This window comes from Oncorhynchus masou, chromosome 29 (genome assembly GCF_036934945.1).
Source record: "Oncorhynchus masou masou isolate Uvic2021 chromosome 29, UVic_Omas_1.1, whole genome shotgun sequence".
NCBI lineage: Eukaryota > Metazoa > Chordata > Actinopteri > Salmoniformes > Salmonidae > Oncorhynchus > Oncorhynchus masou.
This window is the reverse complement of record NC_088240.1, coordinates 45,647,631-45,674,427: the sequence shown is the minus strand read 5'-3', so window position 1 is coordinate 45,674,427 and position 26,797 is coordinate 45,647,631. Positions and strand designations below refer to the sequence as shown.

The window sequence follows — 26,797 nt, the reverse complement described above, 5'->3', positions numbered from 1 at the left end:
ACGCCCTGTGCTCTTCACAGATGAAAGCAGGTTCACACTGAGCACGTGACAGACGTGACAGTCTGGAAACGCCGTGGAGAACATTCTGCTGTCTGCAACATCCTCCAGCATGACCGGTTTGGCAGTGGGTCAGTCATGGTGTGGGGTGGCATTTCTTTGGGGGGCCGCACAGCCCTCCATGTGCTCGCCAGACGTAGCCTGACTGCCATTAGGTACCAAGATGAGATCTTCAGACCCCTTGTGAGACCATATGCTGGTGCGGTTGGCCCTGGGTTCCTCCTAATGCAAGACAATGCTAGACCTCATGTGACTGGAGTGTGTCAGCAGTTCCTGCAAGAGGAAGGCATTGATGCTATGGACTGGCCCGCCCGTTCCCCAGATCTGAATCCAATTCAGCACATCTGGGACATTATGTCTCTCTCCATCCACCAACGCCACGTTGCACCACAGACTGTCCAGGAGTTGGCGGATGCTTTAGTCCAGGTCTGGGAGGAGATCCCTCAGGAGACCATCCGCCGCCTCATCAGGAGCATGCCCTGGCGTTGTAGGGAGGTCATACAGACACGTGGAGGCCACACACACACTACTGAGCCTCATTTTGACTTGTTTTAAGGACATTACATCAAAGTTGGATCAGCCTGTAGTGTGGTTTTCAACTTTAATTTTGAGTGTGACTCCAAATCCAGACCTCCATGGGTTGATAACTTTGATTTCCATTGATAATATTTGTGTGATTTTGTTGTCAGCACATTCAACTATGTAAAGAAAAAAAGTATTTAATAAGAATATTTCATTAATTCAGATCTAGGATGTGTTATTTTAGTGTTCCCTTTATTTTTTGAGCAGTGTATTATTAATGTTATATGTAATATGCAAAAACATTCAAAGAAAAATACAATTTGCAGTGTACAAACTTAACATTATAAACAGGAAATACATTTACTCTCACGGATGGCTAACAATAACTATCTGAAAGCCACGCCCCTAATAGGCCACGGCTCAAGGAGATAACCTATGGAATACATAAAAAAAGACCCAGCTGCTGGGTCAATTCAGCATAAATATGATTAAATTAACCCAAAATGTTGGGTAATTCACGCAAAATAACCCATTGTGTGTTCTGTCCAATATTTACCTGGCTCTGGGTTATCAAATACCCCAAATTGGGTTGTTTTTAACCCAGCATATTTTAGAATGTAGGCACACTGCTGCACTACCTCATTACTGTACCAGACAATTGTTGTCTCAAATGGCACCCTATTCCCTATAGTGTACGTATTTTGAACAAGACCCATAGGGCTCTGGTCAAAAGTATGTAGGGAATGGGGTGCCATTTGGGACGCAGTCATTCACTATTCACCCAGGGAGACTCACATGAGTCAACTACTGTGGGCTCTTCTCCAGTTGCCATGTCAACTCCTTCTCATATGCCAGTGGGGGATTTGTACTGGAGTCTGGGAAAGATGTGACAACTAGTATGTCGGCGCTGTGTCAACGTTGTTTTATAGTTACTGGTCATAAGGCATGGACTATCTTGTGAATGGTCTAAGACTATGGAATAATTATGTTACCTTTGCATGACCAGAGGTTGCCAATTATTGTATGGATTTTTGAAGGGGATTTGATGATGATGATGACGTTCTTTGAATGTTTGTTGAAAATTCTAATCTAATGTTAGCTAATGTCCTGGGAATGTCCTAGGTTTGCTGGGTACCAGCCCCTTCACACAATTTGCTGCCTCACACAAATGTGTTTTGTAGATTTTGCTACAATTGTGTTAATGCAACATGATAACTGCACTGTACAATCTACACAGCACCACATGTGCACTCCTAGCTTTCAACTCTCGAAGTCGGTAATACACACTGACGAATGAGTCCCTCGACAATGCCAGCTTCCAGATTTGCAACAAAATGGATGATTTATTAATTCATTATAGTAATTATGAGGTAAAAATCAATCATCAGATATTTGATACCAGGGCGAGAGTCACTCTTGAATGCTCTCTCAGATGATGTGCTTTTCAACAAGTCATGAATGTAATTAGCCTTTAGCACCCGAACCTGCTGTGTTTAGGCTAACCTCCTCAAAACTACCTGCATGGTCGTCATTGACACCAGTCTGGTCGGCTGAAATGACGCAGAAAGATGGAAATAGATTACGCTTTTTGTAAAAGTAGAAATATTTCATAAAGGACTTGGGAGGAGATACACTAAATGGTGTTTTTTCACTAAGTGAAAATTATTTTGAAACTTTTCACATTTGTATCGCTGACAAAAAGTCCCACTTTACAGAGCATTCCAATCATGGGTAATTACTGTGTACCTAATATGGATGAAAATCTATCTAGTGTAATATGGAACACATCACATTCATAAACAATCATTAAACAGGCTTTATGCACAACCTCTAATTTATGTCAAAACAAATCCCTTCCTTAAACACACACTGTGTGTGTGTGTGTGTGTGTGTGTGTGTGTGTGTGTGTGTGTGTGTGTGTGTGTGTGTGTGTGTGTGTGTGTGTGTGTGTGTGTGTGTGTGTGTGTGTGTGTGTGTGTGTGTGTGCGCATTATCACTCACCAACCACTTTCTTCACATACCCATAAATTAACCCTGTTGGTCTTTTCTCACATTGGAAGTCATTAACTCAAAATGTCTAGTGCTAATTTCAGGTGTTGCATGTATTACTGTGTATGATGGTGTTTGTCTACAATGCAGTAAGTATGCTTAGGCTTTCTCACTTCTCAACGTGTAGCATTAGACTAATGCAAGGATAAAGTCAGCCAAGAGAATAGTCTTTTTTTTGGCATCCAAATTAGTGCAGGCACAAAGGCAGCCTTGGGTTCACTCTCCACTATTCTGCTAATTGGCCTGTTTGGGGAATGGTGCTCTAAAAACTATCTTCCTTCAATCAAGACACTTGCATGATCACTTTCTATTGCTCTTTCTTACATACAGTGGGGCAAAAAAGTATTTAGTCAGCCACCAATTGTGCAAGTTCTCCCACTTAAAAAGATGAGAGAGGCCTGTAATTTTCATCATAGGTACACTTCAACTATGACAGACAAAATGAGAAAGAAAATCATCCAGAAAATCACATTGTAGGATTTTTAATTTATTCATTTGCAAATTATGGTGGAAAATAAGTATTTGGCCACCTACAAACAAGCAAGATTTCTGGCAATCACAGACCTGTAACATCTTCTTTAAGAGGATCCTCTGTCCTAATGGCACCTGTTTGAAATTGTTATCAGTATAAAAGACACCTGTCCACAACCTCAAACAGTCACACTCCAAACTCCTCTATGGCCATGACCAAAGAGATGTCAAAGGACACCAGAAACAAAATTGTAGACCTGCACCAGGCTGGGAAGACTGAATCTGCAATAGGTAAGCAGCTTGGTTTGAAGAAATCAACTGTGGGAGCAATTATTAGGAATTGGAAGGCATACAAGACCACTGATAATCTTCCTCGATATGGGTCTCCAAGCAAGATCTCCCCCCTGGTGGGGTCAAAATGATCACAAGAACGGTGAGCAAAAATCCCAGAACCACACGGGGGGACCTAGTGAATGACCTGCTGAGAGCTGGGACCAAAGTAACAAAGCCTACCATCAGTAACACACTACGCCGCCAGGGACTCAAATCCTGCAGTGCCAGACGTGTCCCCCTGCTTAAGCCAGACATGTCCAGGCCCGTCTGAAGTTTGCTAGAGAGCATTTGGATGATCCAGAAGAAGATTGGGAGAATGTCATATGGTCAGATGAAACCAAAATAGAACTCTTTGGTAAAAACTCAACTCGTCGTGCTTGGAGGACAAAGAATGCTGAGTTGCATCCAAAGAACACCATACCTACTGTGAAGCATGGGGGTGGAAACATCATGCTTGGGGTCGTTTTTCTGCAAAGGGACCAGAACGACTGATCCGTGTAAAGGAAAGAATGAATGGGGCCATGTATCGTGAGATTTTGAGTGAAAGCCTCCTTCCATCAGCAAGGGCATTGAAGATGAAACGTGGCTGGGTCTTTCAGCATGACAATGATCCCAAACACACCGCCAGTGGAAACGAAGGAGTGGCTTCGTAAGAAACATTTCAAGGTCCTGGAGTGGCCTAGCCAGTCTCCAGATCTCAACCCCATAGAAAATCTTTGGAGGGAGTTGAAAGTCCGTGTTGCCCAGCAACAGCCCCAAAACATCACTGCTCTAGAGGAGATCTGCATGGAGGAATGAGCCAAAATACCAGCAACAGTGTGTGAAAACCTTGTGAAGACTTACAGAAAACGTTTGACCTCTGTCATTGCCAACAAAGGGTATATAACAAAGTATTGAGAAAAACTTTTGTTGTTGACCAAATACTTATTTTCCACCATAATTTGCAAATAAATTCATTAAAAATCCTACAATGTGATTTTCTGGATATTTTTTCTCATTTTGTCTGTCATAGTTGAAGTGTACCTATGATGAAAATTACAGGCTTCTCTCATCTTTTTAAGTGGGAGAACTTGCACAATTGGTGGCTGACTAAATACCTTTTTGCCCCACTGTACACATAGCCACACACACACCCGACTGTCCTCAATATGCATGCATACAACCACCTATAAAGTTCCTTGTTCTCCACATGTACTCTGCACACCAGCATTTACAGGCATCCTCACAGACCACATTGTCCTCAAATACCCCAACAAAGCTTTATCTCTCTGACATGCACACACACACACACACTGTATGTTCTTGTCTGGCTACCCAGACTCGGCCAAACGTTACACCAGGCCCACAAATGTTAGTTTCTTCTCCTGAATGAGTCTTGATCGGAGTACCTCCCCGACCCTTCACCGAATGCGAACACATTTGTGGAAGTATGATTGGTCCAGAAACCAAAGGGTTGGGCCAGAGCTAGAACACATTTGGGTAAAGCGGTGGTTTGAAAATTCATCATTGGCTTTGATTGGTTAGAGACGATCAAATCACTGATGACTTTATTTTGTACAATGCCCCCCATGCCCCTCGTCACCACAAATGACTTCAATCATGGCAGTCTCAGACTAAAGTATGTGGTGAATGACAGAGCAGAGGAAGAATTTAGTGTGAGTCATCACTCATCAGGCTACATTTGTTCAAGGGTTAAGAGGGATTTAAGGCACGAACACACACACATGCACACACAGACAAACAAGGCCAACTCCCTTATATGCTTCCATGTGCACTCAGATGGTTATGTACTCACTGCCTGTTTACAGAACAACCTATTTAGCATAAAATTATTGTTTACATGTAGCTAATGGTGTCCTCATAATACCTCACCCTTGCTGCGAGAGAAACATAATATTTATGGATGAACGAGCATTCAAGTTCGTATGAGTGGGGGAATGTGTCCTTGGTTTGAACACTACACTGCAATGGGAAACTGTAAATTATAAGATTTTTCTTTGTATTATTAACAGTAAAATACTTGTTTTAGAGCATCATACTGTAAATTATGGTGCATTGTGGCAAAATGTTGTTTGTGGGCAAATAATGACTATTTCGAATGGCACTGTTATTCAACCCCGCAGAAAACAGTATTGTACCATATCTTTAGAGCGGCAAAAAACATTTGACCACCAATGGGTGCATGGTATTGTTGTTTCTATCTCATTAACATATTTTGAGGTGTGCCTTGTAAGAGGTTATATATTTGCACCTGTGAGTGAGAATGCTGTACCAATTTAACTCCTATGAGGTTATAGGGCCCTATCAATGTAAAATGCATAGGGGACAGATTGGAGTGGCAGCCAATCTCAAACCTTAAACTGTTGAGCATTTCACCATATCCTTTTGGTCTGTTTTGCCCTGTAGTCACTGCCAGTTTGGAAGCCTTTTGTTAAGGTGTCTAGAAGTTCAAGTGATATAAAACACCAAATATTAATTAATATGCTGTAATGTTTGTAAACACTTTATCTAGCAGGCAACCTGCTTGCACCAATCCCATGTAATTACAGTAAAATACAGTTAAATACAAAACACTTGTCATGACTTCCGCCGAAGTCGGCCCCTCTACTTGTTCGGGCGGCGTTCGGCGGTCGACGTCACCGGCTTTCTAGCCATCGCCGCGCCATTTTTCTATTATCCATTTGTTTTGTCTTGTTCCATTCACACCTGGTATGCATTCCCCAATCACACTACATGTATTTATTCCTCGGTTCCCCCTCATGTCTTTGTGTGTTACATGTTGTACGCACTAGGCTAAGCGTTTGTTATTTTCCGTGTGTTTTCACAAAGCTTATTTGTATTGTTATACATTTATGTTGTGTGACTATTGTGAGCGCTATACACTTTGCCTTGTTGGCTGGAGGAGGTTTTTGACGCAGTTGCGTCCGTTTGTATATCTCTCCTGTCGTAATAAAGTGTGCGCCTGTTCACAATTCTCTGCTCTCCTGCACCTGACTTTACCTCAAGTACGCACACGCCTGACAACTCTCTTCAACGTATTTAACTAATCCATTAACTCGTTCATTCACGATTACGGTAGCATTTACTCTTCTTTTTTTAAACAATATAATTATACAGTATATTTTACACTTTTACTGTGGGTCATTACACAGTATTTGCTTTGATACTGTATTTATTACAGTAGGTGTACTGTAATATGAAATCCGTAATTTTACTTGCCACCGAGCAGCCTGTAACCTCTTTAGTGTTGTGTTATTTGTTTGTGAATACCTGACTGAAAAAAAACAAGCATACCATTGGAGGAGACTGATAAATTGGTGTTTAGGCTATTATGTCATAGGTACAGTGAACTATAAAGGCTTCATATATACTATGTTTGAGTGCTTTGTTATTAAGGTCATATCACTTTTAAAGACAGGAAATGCAAATGCTTATTATCTATAAGTCCAATAAATAACTGCAACAAATTCAAAGCAATTGTAGGTTAAATCAATTATTTGTATTACTTGGTTATCCTTTTATTTGTATGTTGGAGTTAAGATCTGTTATCCCACCCAAGCAATGAATAGTTGGCCTATACTAAAGAAAATAAAAAGGAGAAATGGAACTACAAGCACCATCACGAGGTCAAAGATGTTTGACTGAATTTTGACACCACATTTGGCCACGACAACAGTGGCCTGTTTGTGCCATTAGACTAGACCTACAAGCTGGGGCTTCCCAATGCATGGGCTCCAATGTTGTAAAAAGAAGCCGTAAAAATAACAGTGCCTTTGTGTCCAACATTACTGGGTCTACGCTGTGTATCGGGCTATGATAATAATATTTAGGTATTTTGGCATGATGTGGGACAGGCAACTCGGTGAAGGAGTCCACATTATTTCAAAGCAGAGTAATATTATTATCCCCTGCTGGACGAATCGATTTATCCAGCCTTTTTTAAATGCTAGTGACCAATTACATTGCAAGTGCATCTATTCTAAACCTGCACGGTTCAGCTGTAACTAAAGCCGAATCCCGCTCATTACAAGGCCAAGCATTAAACAGAGACTGGCCATTCCCGTCAGTTTAACGTCTAGTTTTTATGTACATTTGGTTGAGCTGTCAACTAACCTAAATTTCACGTGAAATCAAGAAACCATTTCAACATGTCATTGGATTTAGCTAAAACATTGGTTGAAAAAAATACTAAATGTCCTTACGTTTATATGTTTCTGCAATTCCAATCATTTTTCCTGACTGATTCAACGTCTTTACATATATTTGGGGGGTTAAAATGACGTGAAACAAGGTTGATCCAACCAGTTTTTGCCCAGTAGGTTGTGTGGGTTAGAAAGAAACCACAAGCCTTTCTCTATCTCTATCTCGCTCTCTCTATCTCCCTCTCTCTCTCCTCCAATCAGCGTTGTATAATTACCGAGACGCACTCCCCCTCTTTCGCATGTAACACCACGTGATCATATCCAGACTTCGAGCCTGCTGCTGGTGCGCGCAACGCGGATTCCAGATACAGAGAGAGGAGGCGAGCGCAACTGACCGACTCACTGAGCGTCTGAACACAAGTAGCCGACCACTCATTTAAGCCCGTGGCATGTATGGATATTACTAGGACGTCGCCGTTTCGAAACCGTGGGATATAAACATTCTTTGTTTCTATTTCTTCCTTCCACCCACCCCTTTTTTATTTGTTATTTTCTATCCTCATGTGTGAACATCGTTCCTCTTCCTGCCCGTCCTCTTACGCTGATTTACCTGGCTAACTCCCCCCCCCCCCAACACTATCCTACACCCTCCATCACCCTACTCCCCCAACCCCCTTCATATTGTAGCTGCACCACCTTGGATCGGGCGGAACCCGTTGATTCATCACTTCATGGGGCTCGCTTTCTTGCACGGAAAATGTCCCTTTCTTTGTCACTGAGCGCCCCTCTGAAACAGCCAACGTCTGGACCGGAGTTATTGGTGCGTGTCTACCACTTCTGCCCAGCTCGCTTGTGTAGTCGGGGAACGCCGCTGAACTGAGATGGGTCTGTCGGTGGCGGCGGAGCCCCGACGCCCGAACCAGGGGAGCCGGACAGTGGGAGATTGGGTCTGGATCACCGTTGTTTCGTTTCTCGCCACTTTACCTGTAGAGCAACTTTGCGCTTTCCCGTCTTCCCTGAGCGACTGTCAGACGCCTACCGGCTGGAACTGCTCTGGTGAGAACACCGATAAGTCGGGGGCATTTATTTGGGCTACATTATTATTATATATTTTCTGTCTGTTCCAGGTGTGCACCTTATAGTGCGCAGCGCGACTGTAACGGTCGTAATGGTAATAACCTAGTCCGCATGCATATGGGAATTTGGGCTGGAAAGCTAATAAATGATCGAGGACACTATCTGCAAATAGCACCGTTTATGTTTTAGAGAAAACATTCTTCCAAATTGCCGAGAAGTGAGGTGGTCATCAGCCCTTGAGATCTCGGGAATTTCAGGTTATCCTAAGGTCCCCCTATATTACAATAGTCTATGGTTTTCTCATCAAAAACCTACACATACATTCATTTACCAACAAATTATGCTAATCAACATTTTCTAAAATGGTACAATGATGCAAATGTACATGAAATGAAATATTTACCTTTCTTGCATTGTTGTTTTGCTTAATTCATTAATTAGCCTACATTGGCTATTATTATGAACATGTTATTATTATTATTATAGGTCTATTCTTATTATTAGTCGCTGTCAATGTTTCATTTTTATTATTTCTCAGCATCGGTTCATTACTTGAGGAATTCAAGTGGCACATTCTAGTTGATATTTAAGACTCCCGAGTCTACAGTGGTCTGAAATCCTCCTAGACATTTATATAAATGTCTACAAGTTTTACTGATTCATGTTATGCTAATAACTCATTAATCTTGTGAGCAATTGGAAATGTGACACCAACGATATTATTTTACCCATCACACACACACACACAACTATGCATTTTTCCGCTATAGGCTGCTACAAACCATTTATATTGCCTATTTTACTAGAATATGATATATTATTGTTAGATATTCTCAGTGTATATACATACACTGAGTGTATAAAACATTATGAAAAACTGTTATTTCCATGACATAGACTGACCAGATGAATCCAGGTGAAAGCTATGAATCCTTATTGATGTCACTTGTTAAATCCACTTCAATCAGTGTAGGTGGAGGGGGAAGACAGTTTTAAGAAAGATTTTTAAGCCTTGAGACAATTGAGACATGTATTATATATATATATTATATATGTCAAATTAAACTTTATTTGCCACATGCGCCGAATACAAGTGGAGACTTTCCCGTGAAATGCTTACTTACAAGCAGTTAACCAACAGTGCAATTCAAGAAGAAGAAAATATTTACCAAGTAGGCTAAAATAAAAAGTAACACAATAAGAAGTATAATAATGAGGCTATGTACGGGGGGCACCGGTACCGAGTCAGGGGTACAGGCTAGTTGAGGTAATCTGTATATGTAGGTGGGGGCGAAGTGACTATGCAAAGGTAACAAACAAACAGCGAGTAGCAGCAGTGTACAAGGGGGTGTAGGGGTAGAAGCTGTTGAGGATTCCTTTGGTCCTAGGATTGGCCCTCCGGTACCGCTTGCCATGTGGTAGCAGAGAAAACAGTCTATAACTTGGGTGACTGAAGTCTCTGACAATTTTATGGGCTTTCCTCTGCCTAATAAATGGCAGGAATTTGGCCCCAGTGATGTACTGGGCCGTTCTCACTACCCTCTGTAGCGCCTTACGGTCAGATGCTGAGTCGGTGCCAGGCGCACAGGTTTGTGTCAAGAACTGCAATGCTGCTGAGATTTTCACGCTCAACAGTTTCCCATGTGTATCAAGAATGCTCCACCACCCAATAGACATCCGCAAAACTAAATATTAGGAAGGTGTTATTCATGGTTTGTACACTCAGTGTATTATATGTACAGTACCGGTCAAAAGTTTTAGAACACCTACTCATTAAAGGGTTTTTCTTTATTTTTTACTATTTTCTACACAGTAGAATAATAGTGAAGACCTCAACTATAAAATAACACATATGGAATCATGTAGTAACCAACAAGTGTTTAAACAAGTGAAAATATATTTTATATTTGACATTCTTCAAAGTAGTCACCCTTTGCCTTGATGACAGCTTTGCACACTCTTGGCATTCTCTCAAACGTCAAATGGAATGCTTTTCCAACGGTCTTGAAGGAGTCCCCACACAAGTTGAGCACTTGTTGGCTGCTTTTGCTTCACTCTGCGATCCATCTCATCCAAAGCCATTTCAATTGGGTTGAGGTCGGGTGATTGTGGAGGCCAGGTCATCTGATGCAGCACTCCATCGCTCTACTTCATGGTCAAATAGCTCTTACACAGCCTGGAGGTGTGTTGGGTCATTGTCCTGTTAAAACAAAAATGATAGTCCCACTAAGCTCAAACCAGATGGGTTGGTGGATCGCTGCAGAATGCTGTGGTATCCCTGCAGGTTAAGTATGCCTTGAATTTTAAATAAATCACTGACAGCTGGAACAAAAAATTTCAAATTTGATCTCATCAGGCAAAAGGACAGATTTCCACCGGTCTAATGTCCATTGCTCAAGTTTCTTGGCCCAAGCAAGTCTCTTCTTCTTATTGGTGTCCTTTAGTAGTGGTTTCTTTGCAACAATTTGACCATAATGGCCTGATTCACTTAGTCTCCTCTGAACAGTTGATATTGATGTGTCTGTTACTTGAACTCTATAAAGCATTTCTTTGGGCTGGTAACTTAACTTATCCTCTGCAGCAGAGGTAACTCTGGGTCTTCCTTTCCTTTGGCGGTCATTATGAGTGCCAGTTTCATCATAGCGCTTGATGGATTTTGCGACTGCACTTGAAGAAACTGTCAAAGTTCTTGAAATGTTCCGTATTGACTGACTTTCATGTCTTAAAGAAATGATAGACTGTCGTTTTAGATTTCTTGAACACTTTTTTGTTTTCTACATGTTTCCATGTATTATTTAATAGTTTTGATGTCCTCACTATTATTCTACAATGTAGAAAATAGTAAAAATTAAGAAAAATCTTGGAATAAGTAGGTGTCCAAACTTGACTGGTTCTGTATCGACACTACCGTTCAAAAGTTTGGGGTCACTTAGACATTTCCTTGTTTATGAAAGTAAAGCACATTTTTTGACCATTAAAATAACATTAATTTGATCAGAAATACAGTGTAGACATTGTTAATGTTTTAAATGACTACTGTAGCTGGATTATGCCCATTATCAGCAACCATCACTCCTATGTTCCAATGTCATGTTGTGTTAGCTAATCCAAGTTGATCATTTTAAATTGCTAATTGATCATTAGAAAACCCTTTTGCAATTATGTTAACACAGCTGAAAACTGTTTATCTGATGAAAGAAGCAATAAAACTGGCCTTCTTTGGACTAGTTGAGTATCTGGAGCATCAGTATGCGAGAAATTGTGAGAAATTGCCAAGAAACTGAAGATCTCGTACAACGTTGTGTACTACTCCCTTCACAGAACATCGCAAACTAGTTCTAACCAGAATAGAAAGAGGAGTGGGAGGCCCCGGTGCACAACTGAGCAAGAGGACAAGTACTTTAGAGTGTCTAGTTTGAGAAACAGACACCTCACAAGTCCTCAACTGGCAGCTTCATTAAATAGTACCCACAGAACACCAGTCTAAACTTCAACAGTGAAGAGGCGACTCTGGGATGCTGGCCTTCAAGGCAGAGTTATAAAGAAAAAGCCATATCTCAGACTGGCAAAAAAAGAAAATATTAATATGGGCAAAGTAACACAGACACTGGACAGAGGAACTCTGCCTAGAAGGCCAGCATCCCGGAGTCGCCTCTTCACTGTTGACATTGAGTCGGGTGTTTTGTGGGTAGTATTTAATGAAGCTGCCAGTTGAGGACATGTCAGGTATCTATCGCAAGTTTACATACACCTTAGCCAAACACATTTAATCTCAGTTTTTCGCAATTCCTGACATTTAATCCTCAAAAAAATTCCCTGTCTTAGGTCAGTTAGGATCACCACTTTATTTTAATGTGAAATGTCAAAATAATAGAGAGAATGATTTATTTAATCTTTTATTTCTTTCATCACAAACCCAGTGGGTCAGAAATAATCAAACACTGAATTAGTATACGGTAGCATTGCCTTTAAATTGTTTAACTTGGGTCAAATGTTTTGGGTACTCTTCCACAAGCTTCCCACAATAAGTTGGGTGAATTTTGGCCCATTCCTCCTCACAGAGCTGGTGTAACTGAGTCAGGTTTGTAGGCATCCTTGCTCACACACGCCAGTTTGCCACAACTTTGGAAGTATGCTTGGGGTAATTGTCAATTTGGAAGACCCATTTGTAAATGTAACAGTATAACTTTAGACCGCCCTCTCGCCCATACCCGGGCGCGAACTAGGGACCGTCTGCACACATCAACAACAGTCATCCACGAAGCATCGTTACCCATTGCTCCACAAAAGCCACGGCCCTTGCAGAGCAAGGGGAACTACTACTTCAAGGTCTTAGAGCAAGTGACGTCACCGATTGAAACGCTATTTAGCGTGAACACCGCTAACTAGCTAGCCATTTAACATCCGTTACATAAACAAGCTTTAACTTCCTGATTGATGTCTTGAGATGTTGCTTCAAAATATCCTCATAATGTTTCCTACCTCATGATGCCATTTATTTTGTGAAGTGCACCAGTCCCTCCTGCAGCAAAGCACCCCAACAACATGATGCTGCCACCCCAGTGCTTCACTGTTGGGATGCTGTTCCCTTTTTCCTCCAAACATAACCATGGTCATTATGGCCAAACAGTTCTATTTTTGTTTCATCAGACCAGAGGACATTTCTCCAAAAACATCAATCTTCGTCCACATGTGCAGTTGCAAATCGTCGTCTGGCTTTTTTTATGGCAGTTTAGGAGCAGTGGCTTCTTCCTTGCTGAGCAGCCTTTCAGGTTATGTCGATATAAGACTTGTTTTACTGTGGATATCGATTCTATTGTACCTGCTTCCTCCAGCATCTTCACAAGGTCCTTTGCTGTTGTTCTGGGATTGATTTGCACTTTTCGCACCAAAGTACGTTCATCTCTAGGAGATAGAATGCGTCTCCTTCCTGAGCTGTGTTACGGCTACGTGGTCCCATGGTGTATATACTTGCTTACTTGCCTGCGTTTGGAAATTGCTCCCGAGGATGAACCAGACTTGTGGAATTTTACACATTTTTTTCTGAGATCTTGGCTGATTTCTTTTGATTTTCCCATGGTGTCAAGCAAAGACATGCAGAGTTTGAAGGTAGGACTTGAAATACATCCACTGGTACACATAAAAGTATGTCAATTAGCCTATCAGAAGCTTCTAAAGCCATGACATAATTTTCTGGAATTTCCAAAGCTGTTTAAAGGCACAGTCAACTTAGTGTATATAAACTTCTGACCCACTGGAATTGTGATACAGGGAATTATAAGTTAAATAATCTGTCTTTAAACAATTGTTGGAAAAATTACTTGTGTCATGTACAAAGTAGATGTCCTAACCGACCTGCTAAAACTATAGTTTGTTAATTAACAAGAAATGTGTGGAGTGATTGAAAAACCAGTTTTAATGACTCCAACCTAAGAGTATGTAAACTTCCGACTTCAGCTGTATGTATAGCATTTTCTTTTTATCTCCCACGTGCTATTCCGTTACCTAGAGTTCTTGAGAATATGAACCTTACCGCTTTTTATAGCCCGGAGTAAACTTGTTTTCCCTTTTTGGTGCCAAACCGATAAAACCATGGGCGGGAGGCTGTAAAGCATGCCTGCGTGCCTTCCTGCCTTTGTAAATCATCTGACTGTGCCTCAACCCTTTTCGCCACATTTGAGAGCAATAAGTAAGTGCAAGCATAAGCCTATATCCATGTATTTTGCACTGTGCAATTATCACTGTTATTTAGCCTGTAGCCTATATAAAATGCTAAATGATTGTGATGAGAATTAATTATTTTCTTTAATCCATACACTAGGACCTATATTCCCTTCAACTAATTTCCTTCATAAGCAGTAATATGAATGTAGGCCTACTTGAGATAAACACTCTCCAAATCCCCATTCCTTTTACCCATCAGGTTGCCTATTACCAGACATCAAATTTTAATGGATAACCAAATAGGCACAGGAGTTGTGTTTTTAGCAAGAATGTTCTAAACTACACATGTGAGTGTAAATGCATGCAGAGCATCAACTGAAAACTGTAAACTGAGAGATCTGAATGCTTAAAGCCAACATTCAATATGTGGCCAATGTTGCCAAAGTTACAGGTTGGGATGGAAATCTTGGGAGCATATGACTAAAGATGCTATCCTGCATTTTATGTCACATTTCCTCAGCCAGTGAAGAATAATGGGTTGAATCCCAAATGGCATCCAATTCCCTATGTAGTGCACTACTTTTGTACACTATATAGGGAAGAGGGTGCCATTTGGGACTCATCCCTGGTTTCTAAACTATTACTGGGCCGCTGTAGGTAATTTGGTCAACGCTCTGTCGTTTATCAACCCAGGTTTGCATCCCTCGGTTCTCTGTAATGGACTTGAGACTTATTTTAGTCTGGATAGGGTTGCCTTTTTTACAACTGTTTTGTTTTGTAGGCTGTAGACTTTAACTGTGATGTGATTTATCAATGGAGTCTCTCTCTCGGCTTAGCCAAATTGTCGAATTCAATGATTGTGTTGGTGAAGATGAATGCGTTGTTGATGATGAAGATTAGGTGTCTCCACACTCAAACCCACATGATCCTCTTAGGGGGCTGTGTCTGAGCTTTCACCCCTCCCAACCCTACCCCTCCCACACCCATACAATTAGTAAATGAAAATGTAACAAGTGACAAGTACATTATGAACATGAACGGTAATCCTCAATGATGCAAAACACCGTACCCTTAAATAGTAGCTTGACTTAATGGACGATGGTTTCCTCGTCGTGGTCTATTTAAACTGATTATTTAATGAATACATGTTTTCAGCACCAAGTCTGTGGCTGATTGGCATTACAATTAAAATATTTTTATTGCAATGCCAGAAATGTATTGTATTTTTCATTATAGCCTTCTACAATGAACAAAGGATTGTGCGTCCCTGGTGTGATTAATTAATTGACTGTGCTTGGAAAATGTACATGATCAGAGAATGAGAGAGAAAATAATTTGGCGAAGATGATGACATCGTATTATTTTGATATTCTGGAAGGCCTGCATGGTGCTTGGATAGGCAGAAGAGATGGAAAGATTAAAGATATTTTGTTTTGTTCATAGTTAGATCCCAAATTATATTGCATCTGAACTGTTACCCTAAAGATGTAAGACACTGTGGAATTAAAAGTGATAAACAAAACTAACTCTCTGTGAATATGGAGTCATTGGTTTAACAAGTGGTAAAGTTTACAGATATTTACACAAGCTGGTGAGACTCTGTTGATAAAGTCATTGAATATGAGAATCAGTTGCCCAAGCTCAGAGGATAGAGGTGGAAATCTTTCTCCTCACAAGTGGCCTACATTTACGTGAATTACAGTGACTTCAGAAAGTATTCATACCCCTTGACTTGTTCCAATTTTGTTGTGTTACCGCCTGAATTCAAAATCTAATAAAATATATTTTTCTCACCCATCTACACATAATACCTCTTCATGACAAAGTGAAAACATATTGAAAATTAAATACAGAAATATGTCATTTATATTAGTATTCACACACCTAAATCAACACGTTAGAATCACCTTTGGCAGCGATAACAGCTGTCTTTCTGTGTCAATCTCTAAGAGCTTTGCACACCTGGATTGTGCAATATTTGCCCATTTGTTATTTTATCAATTCTTCAAGCTCTGTCAAATTGGTTGTTGGTTATTGCGAGACAATTATTTTCAAGTCTTGCTATAGATATTCAAGCAGATTTAAGTCAAAACTGTAACTTGGCCACTCGGGAACATTCACTGTCTTCTTGGTAAGCAACTCCAGTGTAGACTTGGCCTTGCAATTTAGCTCATTGTCATGCTGAAAGGTGAATTAATCTCTAAGTGTCTGGTGGAAAGCAGACCGAACCAGGATTCCCTCTAGAATTTTTCCTGTGCATAGCTCTGTTCTGTTTATATTGTGTCCTGAAAAACTCCACATCTTTAACTTCTTGCGTCGAGCAATCCCGAATCCAGGATCCTATTTATAGCCTCAAGCTCATTAGCATAACGCAATGTTAACTATTCATGAAAATCACAAATTAAATGAAATAAATATATTTGCTCTCAAGCTTAGACTTTTGTTAACAACACTGTCATCTCAGATTTTCAAAATATGCTTTTCAACCATAGCTAAACAAGCATTTGTGTAAGAGTATTGATAGCTAGCATAGCTATAAGCCTAGAATTCAGCCAGCAACATTTTCACAAAAACAAGAAAATCATTCAAATAAAATCATTTACCTTTGAAGAACTTCAGATGTTCTCAATGAGGAGACTCAGTTAGATAGCAAATGTTCAGTTTTTCAAAAAAATATTATTTGTGTAGGACAAATCGCTCCGTTTTGTTCACGTTTGGCTATGAAAAAAACCTGTATCCAGTTATAGCCTGAAGCTTATTAGCATAACGTAACGTTAACTATTTATGAAAATCGCAAATGAAATGAAATGAATGTGCTAGCTCTCAAGCTTAGCCTTTTCTTAACAACACTGTCATCTCAGATTTTCAAAATATGCTTTTGAACCATAGCAAAACAAGCATTTGTGTAAGAGTATTGATAGCTAGTGTAGCATTTAGCGTAGCATTTAGCGGGCAACATTTGCACAAAAACCAGAAAAGTATTCAAATAAAATCATTTACCTTTGAAGAACTTCGGATGTTTTCAATGAGGAGACTCTCAATTACATAGCAAATGTTCAGTTTTTCCTGAAAGATTCTTTGTGTAGGAGAAATCGCTCCGTTTTGTACATCACGTTTCGGTACCAAAAAAAAAACGAAAATTCAGTCATCAAAACGGCAAACTGTTTTCCAAATTAACTCCATAATATCGACTGAAACACGGCAAACACTGTTTAGAATCAATCCTCAAGGTGTTTTTCACATATCTCTTCATTTATATATCATTCGTGGATGTCTACTTTATCCTGTGAATCGCTTGGAAAAAGACGTGCAGTTGAAGATGACGCCCCAATTTCGACGGAGGACACCGGGCGGACACCTGGCAAATGTGGTCTCTTATGGTCAATCTTCCAATGATATGCCTACAAATACGTCACAATGCTGGGGAAACGATAGATCGGGCAAGCTCATTCCTTGTGCATTGACAGCCATATAAGGAGACAATGAAAAACAGAGCCTCAAAAATCCTGCTCATTTCCTGTTTGAAGTTTCATCTTGGTTTCGCCTGTAGCATCAGTTTTGGGGCACTCACAGACAATATCTTTGCAGTTTTGGAAACGTCAGAGTGTTCTCTTTCCAAAGCAGTCAATTATATGCATATATGCATAGTCCTTTTTGTGACAAAATATTGCTCTTAAAACGGGCACGTTTTTTTATCCAATAATGAAATAGCGCCCCCATAGATGTAACAGGTTAACAATTACAAGCATACCCATAACATGAGCAGCCACCACTATGCTTGAAAATATGGAGAGTTGTACTCGGTAATGTGTTATTGGGTTTGAGCCAAACAACACTTTATTAAGGACAAAAAGCTTTGCCACATTTTTTACAATATTACGTTAGTGCCTTGCATATAGGATGTAGGATGTTTTGGATTAGGATGTTTTACAGTGGCTTGTGAAAGTATTCACCCCCTTTGGTTGGCATTTTTCCATTTTATTTTGCTTTACAACCTGGAAGTAAAATAGATTTTTGGGGGTTTGTATCATTTGATTTACACAACATGCCAACCACTTTGAAGATGCAAAATATTTTTCTATTCTGAAACACACATAAAAAAACTGAAAACTCCAGCGCGCATAACTATTCACCCCCCAAAAGTCAATATTCTGTAGAGCCACCTTTTGCAGCAATGACAGCTGGCAGTCTCTTCGGGTATGTCTCTATAAGCCTGGCATATCTAGCCACTGGGATTTTTGCCAATTCTTCAAGGCAAAACTGCTCCAGTTCCTGCAAGTTGGATGGGTTCCGCTGGTGTACAGCAATATTGAAGTCATACCACAGATTATCAATTGGATTGAGGTCTGGGCTTTGACTAGGCCATTCCAAGACATTTAAATGTTCCCCTTAAACTACTCGAGGGTTGCTTTAAGAGTCTGCTTAGGGTCATTGTCTTGCTGGAAGGTGAACCTGCTTTCCAGTCTCAAATCTCTGGAAGACAAACAGGATTCCCTCAATAATTTCCCTGTATTTAGAGCCATTAATCATTCCTTAAATTCTGACCAGTTTCCCAGTCCCTGCCGATGAAAAACATCCCCACAGCATGATGTTGCCACCACCATGCTTCTCTGTGGTGATGATGTTCTCTTGGTGATGTGAGGTGTTGGGTTTGCGCCAGACATAGCGTTTTCCTTGATGGCCAAAAAGCTCAATTTTAGTCTAATCTAACTAGAGTAGCTTCTCCCACATGCCTTTTGGCAAACACCAAATGTGTTTGCTTATTATTTTCATTAAGCAATGCCTTTTTTCTGCCCACTCTTCCGTAAAGCCCAGCTCTGTGGAGTGTACGGCTTAAAGTGGCCCTATGGACAGATACTACAATCTCCGCTGTGGAGCTTTGGTTATCTTTGGTCTTTCGGTTGCCTCTGATCAATGCCCTCCTTGCCTGGTCTGGGAATTTTGGTGGGCGGCCCACTCTTGGCAGGTGTGTTTTGGTGCCATATTCTTCTTTCCAAACTCCTGTGAAGCTTAGAGGGCTTTAGTGCCACTAACAAAAGTCACGTACCCACACTGAAGGAGGGAAAAATGGCTACCTAAGTATGATTCCCAATCAGAGACAACGATAGACAGCTGTCCCTGATTGAGAACCATACCTGGCCAAAACATAGAATTAAAGAATCATAGAAAACAAAACATAGAATGCCCACCCAAATCACACCCTGACCAAACCAAAATAGAGACATAAAAAGGCTCTCCCAGGTCAGGGCGTGACAAGGGCAGTGATACACAAATATCAATTTAATACATTTTAAATGTCGGTTGTAACTAGAGGTTGGCCGATTAATCGGAATGGCCGATTAATTAAGGCCGATTTCAAGTTTTTAAAACAATCGGTAAAAGGTATTTTTGGACACCGATCATGGCCGATTACATTGCACTCCACGAGGAGACTGTGTGGCAGGCTGAATACCTGTTATGCGAGTGCAGCAAGGTGCCAAGGTAAGGTGCTACCTAGCATTTGGGGCGGCAGGGTAGCCTAGTGGTTAGAGCGTTGGACTTGTAACCAAAAGATTGCAAGTTCAAATCCCCAAGCTGACAAGGTACAAATCTGTAGTTCTGCCCCTGAACAGGCAGTTAACCCACTGTTCCTAGGCTGTCATTGACAATAAGAATTTGTTCTTAACTGACTTGCCTAGTAAAATTTAACGGATCTTATAAAAAACAATCAATCTCACATGGTTAATGATAGCACTAGTTTATCAAGCTCGTCCTGCGTTACATATGATCGATGTGGTGTCTGTTAATTTATCATTGAATCATAGCCTACTTTGCCAAATGGTTATTTAACAAGTGCATTTGCGAAAAAGCACTGTCGTTGCACCCATATGTACTTAATCATCAACGCCTTTCTTAAAATCAATACACATGTATATATTTTTAAACCTGGATATTTAGTTAATATTGCCTGCTAACATGAATTTCTTTTAACTTGGGAAATTGTGTCCCTTCTCTTGCATTCTGTGCAACAGAGTCAGGCTATATGCAGCAGTTTGGGCCGCCTGGCTCGTTGCGAACTGTGTGAAGACCAACTTCACCAAACGGGGGATGACTTATCAAAAGCGCATTTTCGAAAAAAGCACAATGTACCTAACCATACACATCAATGCCTTTCTTAAAATCAACACACAGAAGTATATATTTTTTAAACCGTTATATTTAGTTGAAAGAAATCCAGGTTAGCAGGCAATATTAAACTGGGGAAATTGTGTCACTTCTCTTGCCTTCATTGCAGGCAGAGTCAGGGTATATGCAACATACTGGCTCATTGCAAACTAATTTTCCAAAATGTTATGTAATTATGACATAACATTGAAGGTTGTGCAATGTAACAGGAATATTTAGATTTGTGGATGCCACCCGTTAGATATATTACAGAACGGTCTTTCACTGAAAGAATAAACATTTTGTTTTTGAAATGATAGTTTCCGGATTTTACCATATTAATGACATAAGGCTCGTATTTCTATGTTATAATTAAGTCTATGATTTGATATTTAAACTGGTAATACTAAAGTACCTATAAGAACATACAATAGCCAATGGTATATGAAATACAAAATGGTATAGAGAGAAATAGTCCTATAATAACTTCAGCCTAAAACTTCTTACCTGTGAATATTGAAGACTTGTTAAAAGGAACCACCAGCTTTCATGTGTTCTCATGTTCTGAGCAAGGAACTTAAACATTAGCTTTATTACATGGCACATGTTGCACTTTTACTTCTCCAATACTTTGTTTTTGCATTATTTAAACCAAATTGAACATGTTTCATTATTTATTTGAGGCTAAATTGATTTTGATGTATTATATTAAGTTGAAATAAAAGTGTTCGTTCAGTATTGTTGTAATTGTCATTATTACAAAAAATAGAAATCGGCCGATTTGATCGGTATCGGCTTTTTTTGGTCCTCCAATAATCGGTATCGGCATTGAAAAATCATAATTGGTCGACCTCTAGCTGTAACGTACCAAAATGTGGAAAAAGTCTAGGGCTCTGAATTATTTCGGGAAGGCACTGTACGGTATGTGACGAGTCAGCCCCAATAACATCTAATCGAAACAGGGTAATACATTGCTAGGCCTTATGCCGACTGCCTGCCTCCCACAACCTTTCAAACAGGGCTTTTTAGATGTATTACCAACCATGGATTTAACTACTGGCCGTGACCTGATTTCCCCTTTTGTTTACACTAGAGATTAGAAAGAGTGCTCTTGAACACATGATGTCCTAACCGACTTGCCAAAACTGTAGTTTGTTAACAACAAATGTGTGGAGTGGTTGAAAAACTAGTTTTAATGACTCCAACCAAAGAGTTTGTAAACTTCCGACTTCAACTGTATGTATAGCATTTTCTTTTTATCTCCCACGTGCTGTTCCATTACCTAGAGTTCTTGAGAATATGAACCTTACATCTTTTTTATAGCCCGGAGTAAACTTGTTTTCCGTTTTCGGTGCCAAACCGATAAAACCATGGGCGGGAGGCTGTAAAGCATGCCTGCGTGCCTTCCTGCCTTTGTAAATCATCTGACTGTGCCGACGTAGATTTGTTCTGTCGCATTTCCATGTTTGAAACCTAAAATAGCCTCAACCCTTTTCGCCACATTTGAGAGCAATAAGTAAGTGCAAGCATAAGCCTATATCCACGTATTTTGCACTGTGCAATTATCACTGTTATTTAGCCTGTAGCCTATATAAAATGCTAAATGATTGTGATGAGAATTAATTATTTTCGTTAATCCATACACTAGGACATATATTCCCTTTAACTAATTTCCTTCATAAGCAGTAATATGAATGTAGGCCTACTTGAGATAAACACTCTCCAAATCCCCATTCCTTTTACCCATCAGGTTGCCTATTACCACACATCACATTTTAATGGATAAGCAAATAGGCACAGGAGTTGTGCTTTTAGCAAGAATGTTCTAAACTACACATGTGAGTGTAAATGCATGCAGAGCATCAACTGAAAACTGTAAACTGAGAGATCTGAATGCTTAAAGCCAATACCCAATATGTGGCCAATGTTGCCAGAGTTACAGGTTGGGATGGAAATCTTGGGAGCATATGACTAAAGATGCTATCCTGCATTTTATGTCCCATTTCCTCAGCCAGTGAAGAATGATGGGTTGAATCCCAAATGGCAAACAATTCCCTATGTCGTGCACTACTTTTGTACACTATATAGGGAAGAGGGTGCCATTTGGGACGCATCCCTGGTTTCTAAACTATTACTGGGCCGCTGTAGGTAATTTGGTCAAAGCTCTATCGTTTATCAACCCCGGTTTCCATCCCTCGGTTCTCTGCAATGGACTTGAGACTTATTTTAGCCTGGATAGGGTTGCCTTTTTTACATCCTGAATTTCTATCTTAATAATGGCTTCCTAGAACTACATTCACTAGTACTCAACTGTTTTGTTTTGTAGGCTGTAAACTTTGTAACTGTGATGTGATTTATCAATGGAGTCTCTCTCTCTTAGCCAAATTGTCGAATTCAGTGATTGTGTTGGTGAAGATGAATGCGTTGTTGATGATGAAGATTATGTGTCTCCGCACTCAAACCCACATGATCCTCTTAGGGGTTGTGTCTGAGCTTTCACCCCTCCCAACCCTACCCCTCCCACACCCATACAATTAGTAAATGAAAATGTAACAAGTGACAAGTACATTATGAACATGAACGGTAATCCTCAATGATGCAAAACACCGAACCCCTAAATAGTAGCTTGACTTAATTGAAAATGTTTTCCTCGTCATGGTCTATTTAAACTGATTATTTAATGAATACATGTTTTCAACACCAAGTCTGTGGCTGATTGGCATTACAGTAAAAATATTTTTATTGCAAAGCTAGAAATGCATTGTATTTTTCATTATAGCCTTCTACAATGAACAAAGGATTGTGTGTCCCTGGTGTGATTTAATTCATTGACTGTGCTTGGATAATGTACATGATCAGAGAATGAGAGAGAGAATAATTTGGCAAAGATGATGACGTCGTATTATTTTGATGTTGTATTTCTGGTCGTATCTGGAAGTCCTGCATGTTGCTTAGATATGCAGAAGAGAAGGAAAGATTAAAGATCTTTTGTTTTGTTCATAGTTAGATCCCAAATGATATTGCATCTGAACTGTTACCCTAAAGACCTAAGACACTGTGGAACAAAACTAACTCTCTGTGAATATGGAGTCATTGGTTTAACAAGTGGTAAAGTTTACAGATATTTACACAAGCTGGTGAGACTCTGTTGATAAAGTAATTGAATGTGAGAATCAGTTGCACAAGCTCAGAGGATAGAGGTGGAAATCATTCTCCTCACAAGTGGCCTACATTTACGTGAATTACAGTGACTTCAGAAAGTATTCATACCCCTTGACTTGTTCCAATTTTGTTGTGTTACCATCTGAATTAAAAATTTAATAAAATATATTTTTCTCATATTGAAAATGAAATACAGAAATATGTCATTTATATTAGTACTCACACACCTAAATCAAAATGTTAGAATCACCTTTGGCAGCGATAACAGCTGTCTTTCTGTGTACATCTCTAAGAGCTTTGCACACCTGGATTGTGCAATATTTGCCCATTGTTATTTTATAAATTCTTCAAGCTCTGTCAAATTGGTTGTTGGTCATTGCGAGACAATTATTTTCAAGTCTTGCTATAGATATTCAAGCAGATTTAAGTCAAAACTGTAACTTGGCCACTCGGGAACATTCACTGTCTTCTTGGTAAGCAACTCCAGTGTAGACGTGGCCTTGCAATTTAGCTCATTGTCGTGCTGAAAGGTGAATTAATCTAAGTGTCTGGTGGAAAGCAGACCGAACCAGGATTTCCTCTAGAATTTTTCCTGTGCATAGCTCTGTTCTGTTTATATTGTGTCCTGAAAAACTCCACATCATTAACAATTACAAGCATACCCATAACATGAGCAGCCACCACTATGCTTGAAAATATGGAGAGTTGTACTCGGTAATGTGTTATTGGGTTTGCCCCAAACAACACTTTATTCAGGACAATAAGCTTTGCCACATTTTTTTTTACAATATTACGTTAGTGCCTTGCATACAGGATGTAGGATGTTTTGGAATAGGATGTTTTACAGTGGCTTGTGAAAGTATTCACCCCCCTTGGTTGGCATTTTTCCATTTTATTTTGCTTTACAACCTGGAGGTAAAATTGATTTTTGGGGGGTTTGTATCATTTGATTTACACAACATGCTAACCACTTTGAAGATGCAAAATATTTTTCTATTTTGAAACACATAAAAAAACTGAAAACTTCAGCGTGCATAACTATGTATGTCTCTATAAGCCTGGCACATCTAGCCACTGGGATTTTTGCCCATTCTTCAAGGCAAAACTGCTCCAGTTCCTTCAAGTTGGATGGGTTCCGCTGGTGTACAGCAATATTAAAGTCATACCACAGATTATCAATTGGATTGAGGTCTGGGCTTTGACTAGGCCATTCCAAGACATTTAAATGTTTCCCCTTAAACTACTCCAGTGTTGCTTTAAGAGTCTGCTTAGGGTCATTGTCCTGCTGGAAGGTGAACCTGCTTTCCAGTCTCAAATCTCTGGAAGACTGAAACAGGATTCCCTCAATAAATCCCCTGCATTTAGCGCCATTGATCATTCCTTAACTTCTGACCAGTTTCCCAGTCCCTGCCGATGTGAAACATCCCCTCAGCATGATGTTGCCACCACCCTGCTTCTCTGTGGGGATGATGTTCTCTTGGTGATGCGAGGTGTTGGGTTTGCGCCAGACATAGCCTTTTCCTTGATGGCCAAAAAGCTCAATTTTAGTCTAATCTAACCAGAGTACCTTCTTCCATATGTTTGGGGAGTCTCCCACATGCCTTTTGGCAAACACCAAATGTGTTTACTTATTATTTTCTTTAAGCAATGCCTTTTTCCTGCCCGCTCTTCCGTAAAGCCCAGCTCTGTGGAGTGTACGGCTTAAAGTGGTCCTAATTTGTAAGTCGCCCTGGATAAGAGCGTCTGCTAAATGACTTAAATGTAAATGTAAATGTATGGACAGATACTCCAATCTCCGCTGTGGAGCTTTGGTTATCTTTGGTCTTTTGGTTGCCTCTGAACAATGCCCTGCTTGCCTGGTCTGTGAATTTTGGTGGGCGGCCCACTCTTGGCAGGTTTGTTTTGGTGTCATATTTTTTCCATTTTTTACAACGGATTTAATGGTGCTCCGTGCGATGTTCAAAGCTGATATTTTTCTATAACCCAACCCTGATCTGTACTTCCCCACAATTCTGTCTCTGACCTGTTTGGAGAGCTCATTGGTCTTCATGGTGCCGCTTGCTTGGTGGTGCTCCTTGCGTAGTGGTTTTGCAAACTCTGGGGCCTTTCAGAACAGGTGTACCAGAGTCCATGCAAATTATTATGCAACTTTTTAAGCAGATTTGGACTTCTTAACTTATTTAGGCTTGCCATAACAAAAGGGGTTGTTGTCATTGTTTAATTAATTTGTAACATTAAAAAAACTCTTCTACTTTGACATTATGTGGTATTGTGTGTAGGGCTGTCAAGGCCATTGAAAGAAGTGGACCAAGGTGCAGCGTGGTGAACGTACATTTTCTTTATTATTGTAAATGTCGCCAACAAAACAAGACACGAAGAAACAAAGAAACGCCTGTGTAGCTTACAGGGCTATAGTGCCACTAACAAAAGTCACGTACCCACACTGAAGGAGGGAAAAAGGGCTACCTAAGTATGATTCCCAATCAGAGACAACAGAGACAACGATAGACAGCTGTCCCTGATTAAGAACCTGTCACGCCTTGGTCTTAGTATTTTGTGTTTTTGTTAATTAGTTGGTCAGGCCAGGGTGTGACATGGGTTTTTGTTGTTGTATTTCGTAGTGGGTTTTTTTAGTTATTGGGACTGCGGCTGAGTAGGGGTGTTGCATAGGTTTGGCTGCCTGAGGCGGTTCTCAATCAGAGTCAGGTGATTCTCGTTGTCTCTGATTGGGAACCGTATTTAGGTAGCCTGGGTTTCACTTTGTATTTCGTGGGTGATTGTTCCTGTCTCTGTGTAGTTTCACCAGATAGGCTGTATTTAGGTTTCACGTTCCGTTTTGTTGTTTTTTATTTGTCTCAGTATTTTCTTGTAATCGTCATTTGTTTTCATTAAAAAAACATGAGTAACCAACATGCTGCATTTCGGTCCGACTTTCTTGCGACAAACGAAGAACGCCGTTACAGAACCATACCCGGCCAACACATAGAATTAAAGAATCATAGAAAACAAAACATAGAATGCCCACCCAAATCACACCCTGACCAAACCAAAATAGAGACATAAAAAGGCTCTCCCAGGTCAGGGCGTGACAAGGGCAGTGATACACAAATATCATGTCACGCCTTGGTCTTAGTATTTTGTGTTTTAGTTAATTAGTTGGTCAGGCCAGGGTGTGA

At 40.2% G+C, this 26,797-nt stretch overlaps 1 protein-coding gene across 1 annotated transcript in view; it reads left to right on the top strand.

Moving 5' to 3' along the window:
• Positions 1-7,947: 7,947 nt before the first annotated feature.
• The window catches only part of LOC135519914 (tomoregulin-2-like), a 202,277-nt gene continuing 183,427 nt past the window's right edge, over positions 7,948-26,797 (top strand). Inside the window, exon 1 of the mRNA XM_064945129.1 lies at positions 7,948-8,630. Within this exon, the coding sequence (XP_064801201.1) occupies positions 8,456-8,630 (175 nt within the window). The 5' untranslated portion in view covers positions 7,948-8,455. The remainder of the gene's footprint in view (positions 8,631-26,797) is intronic.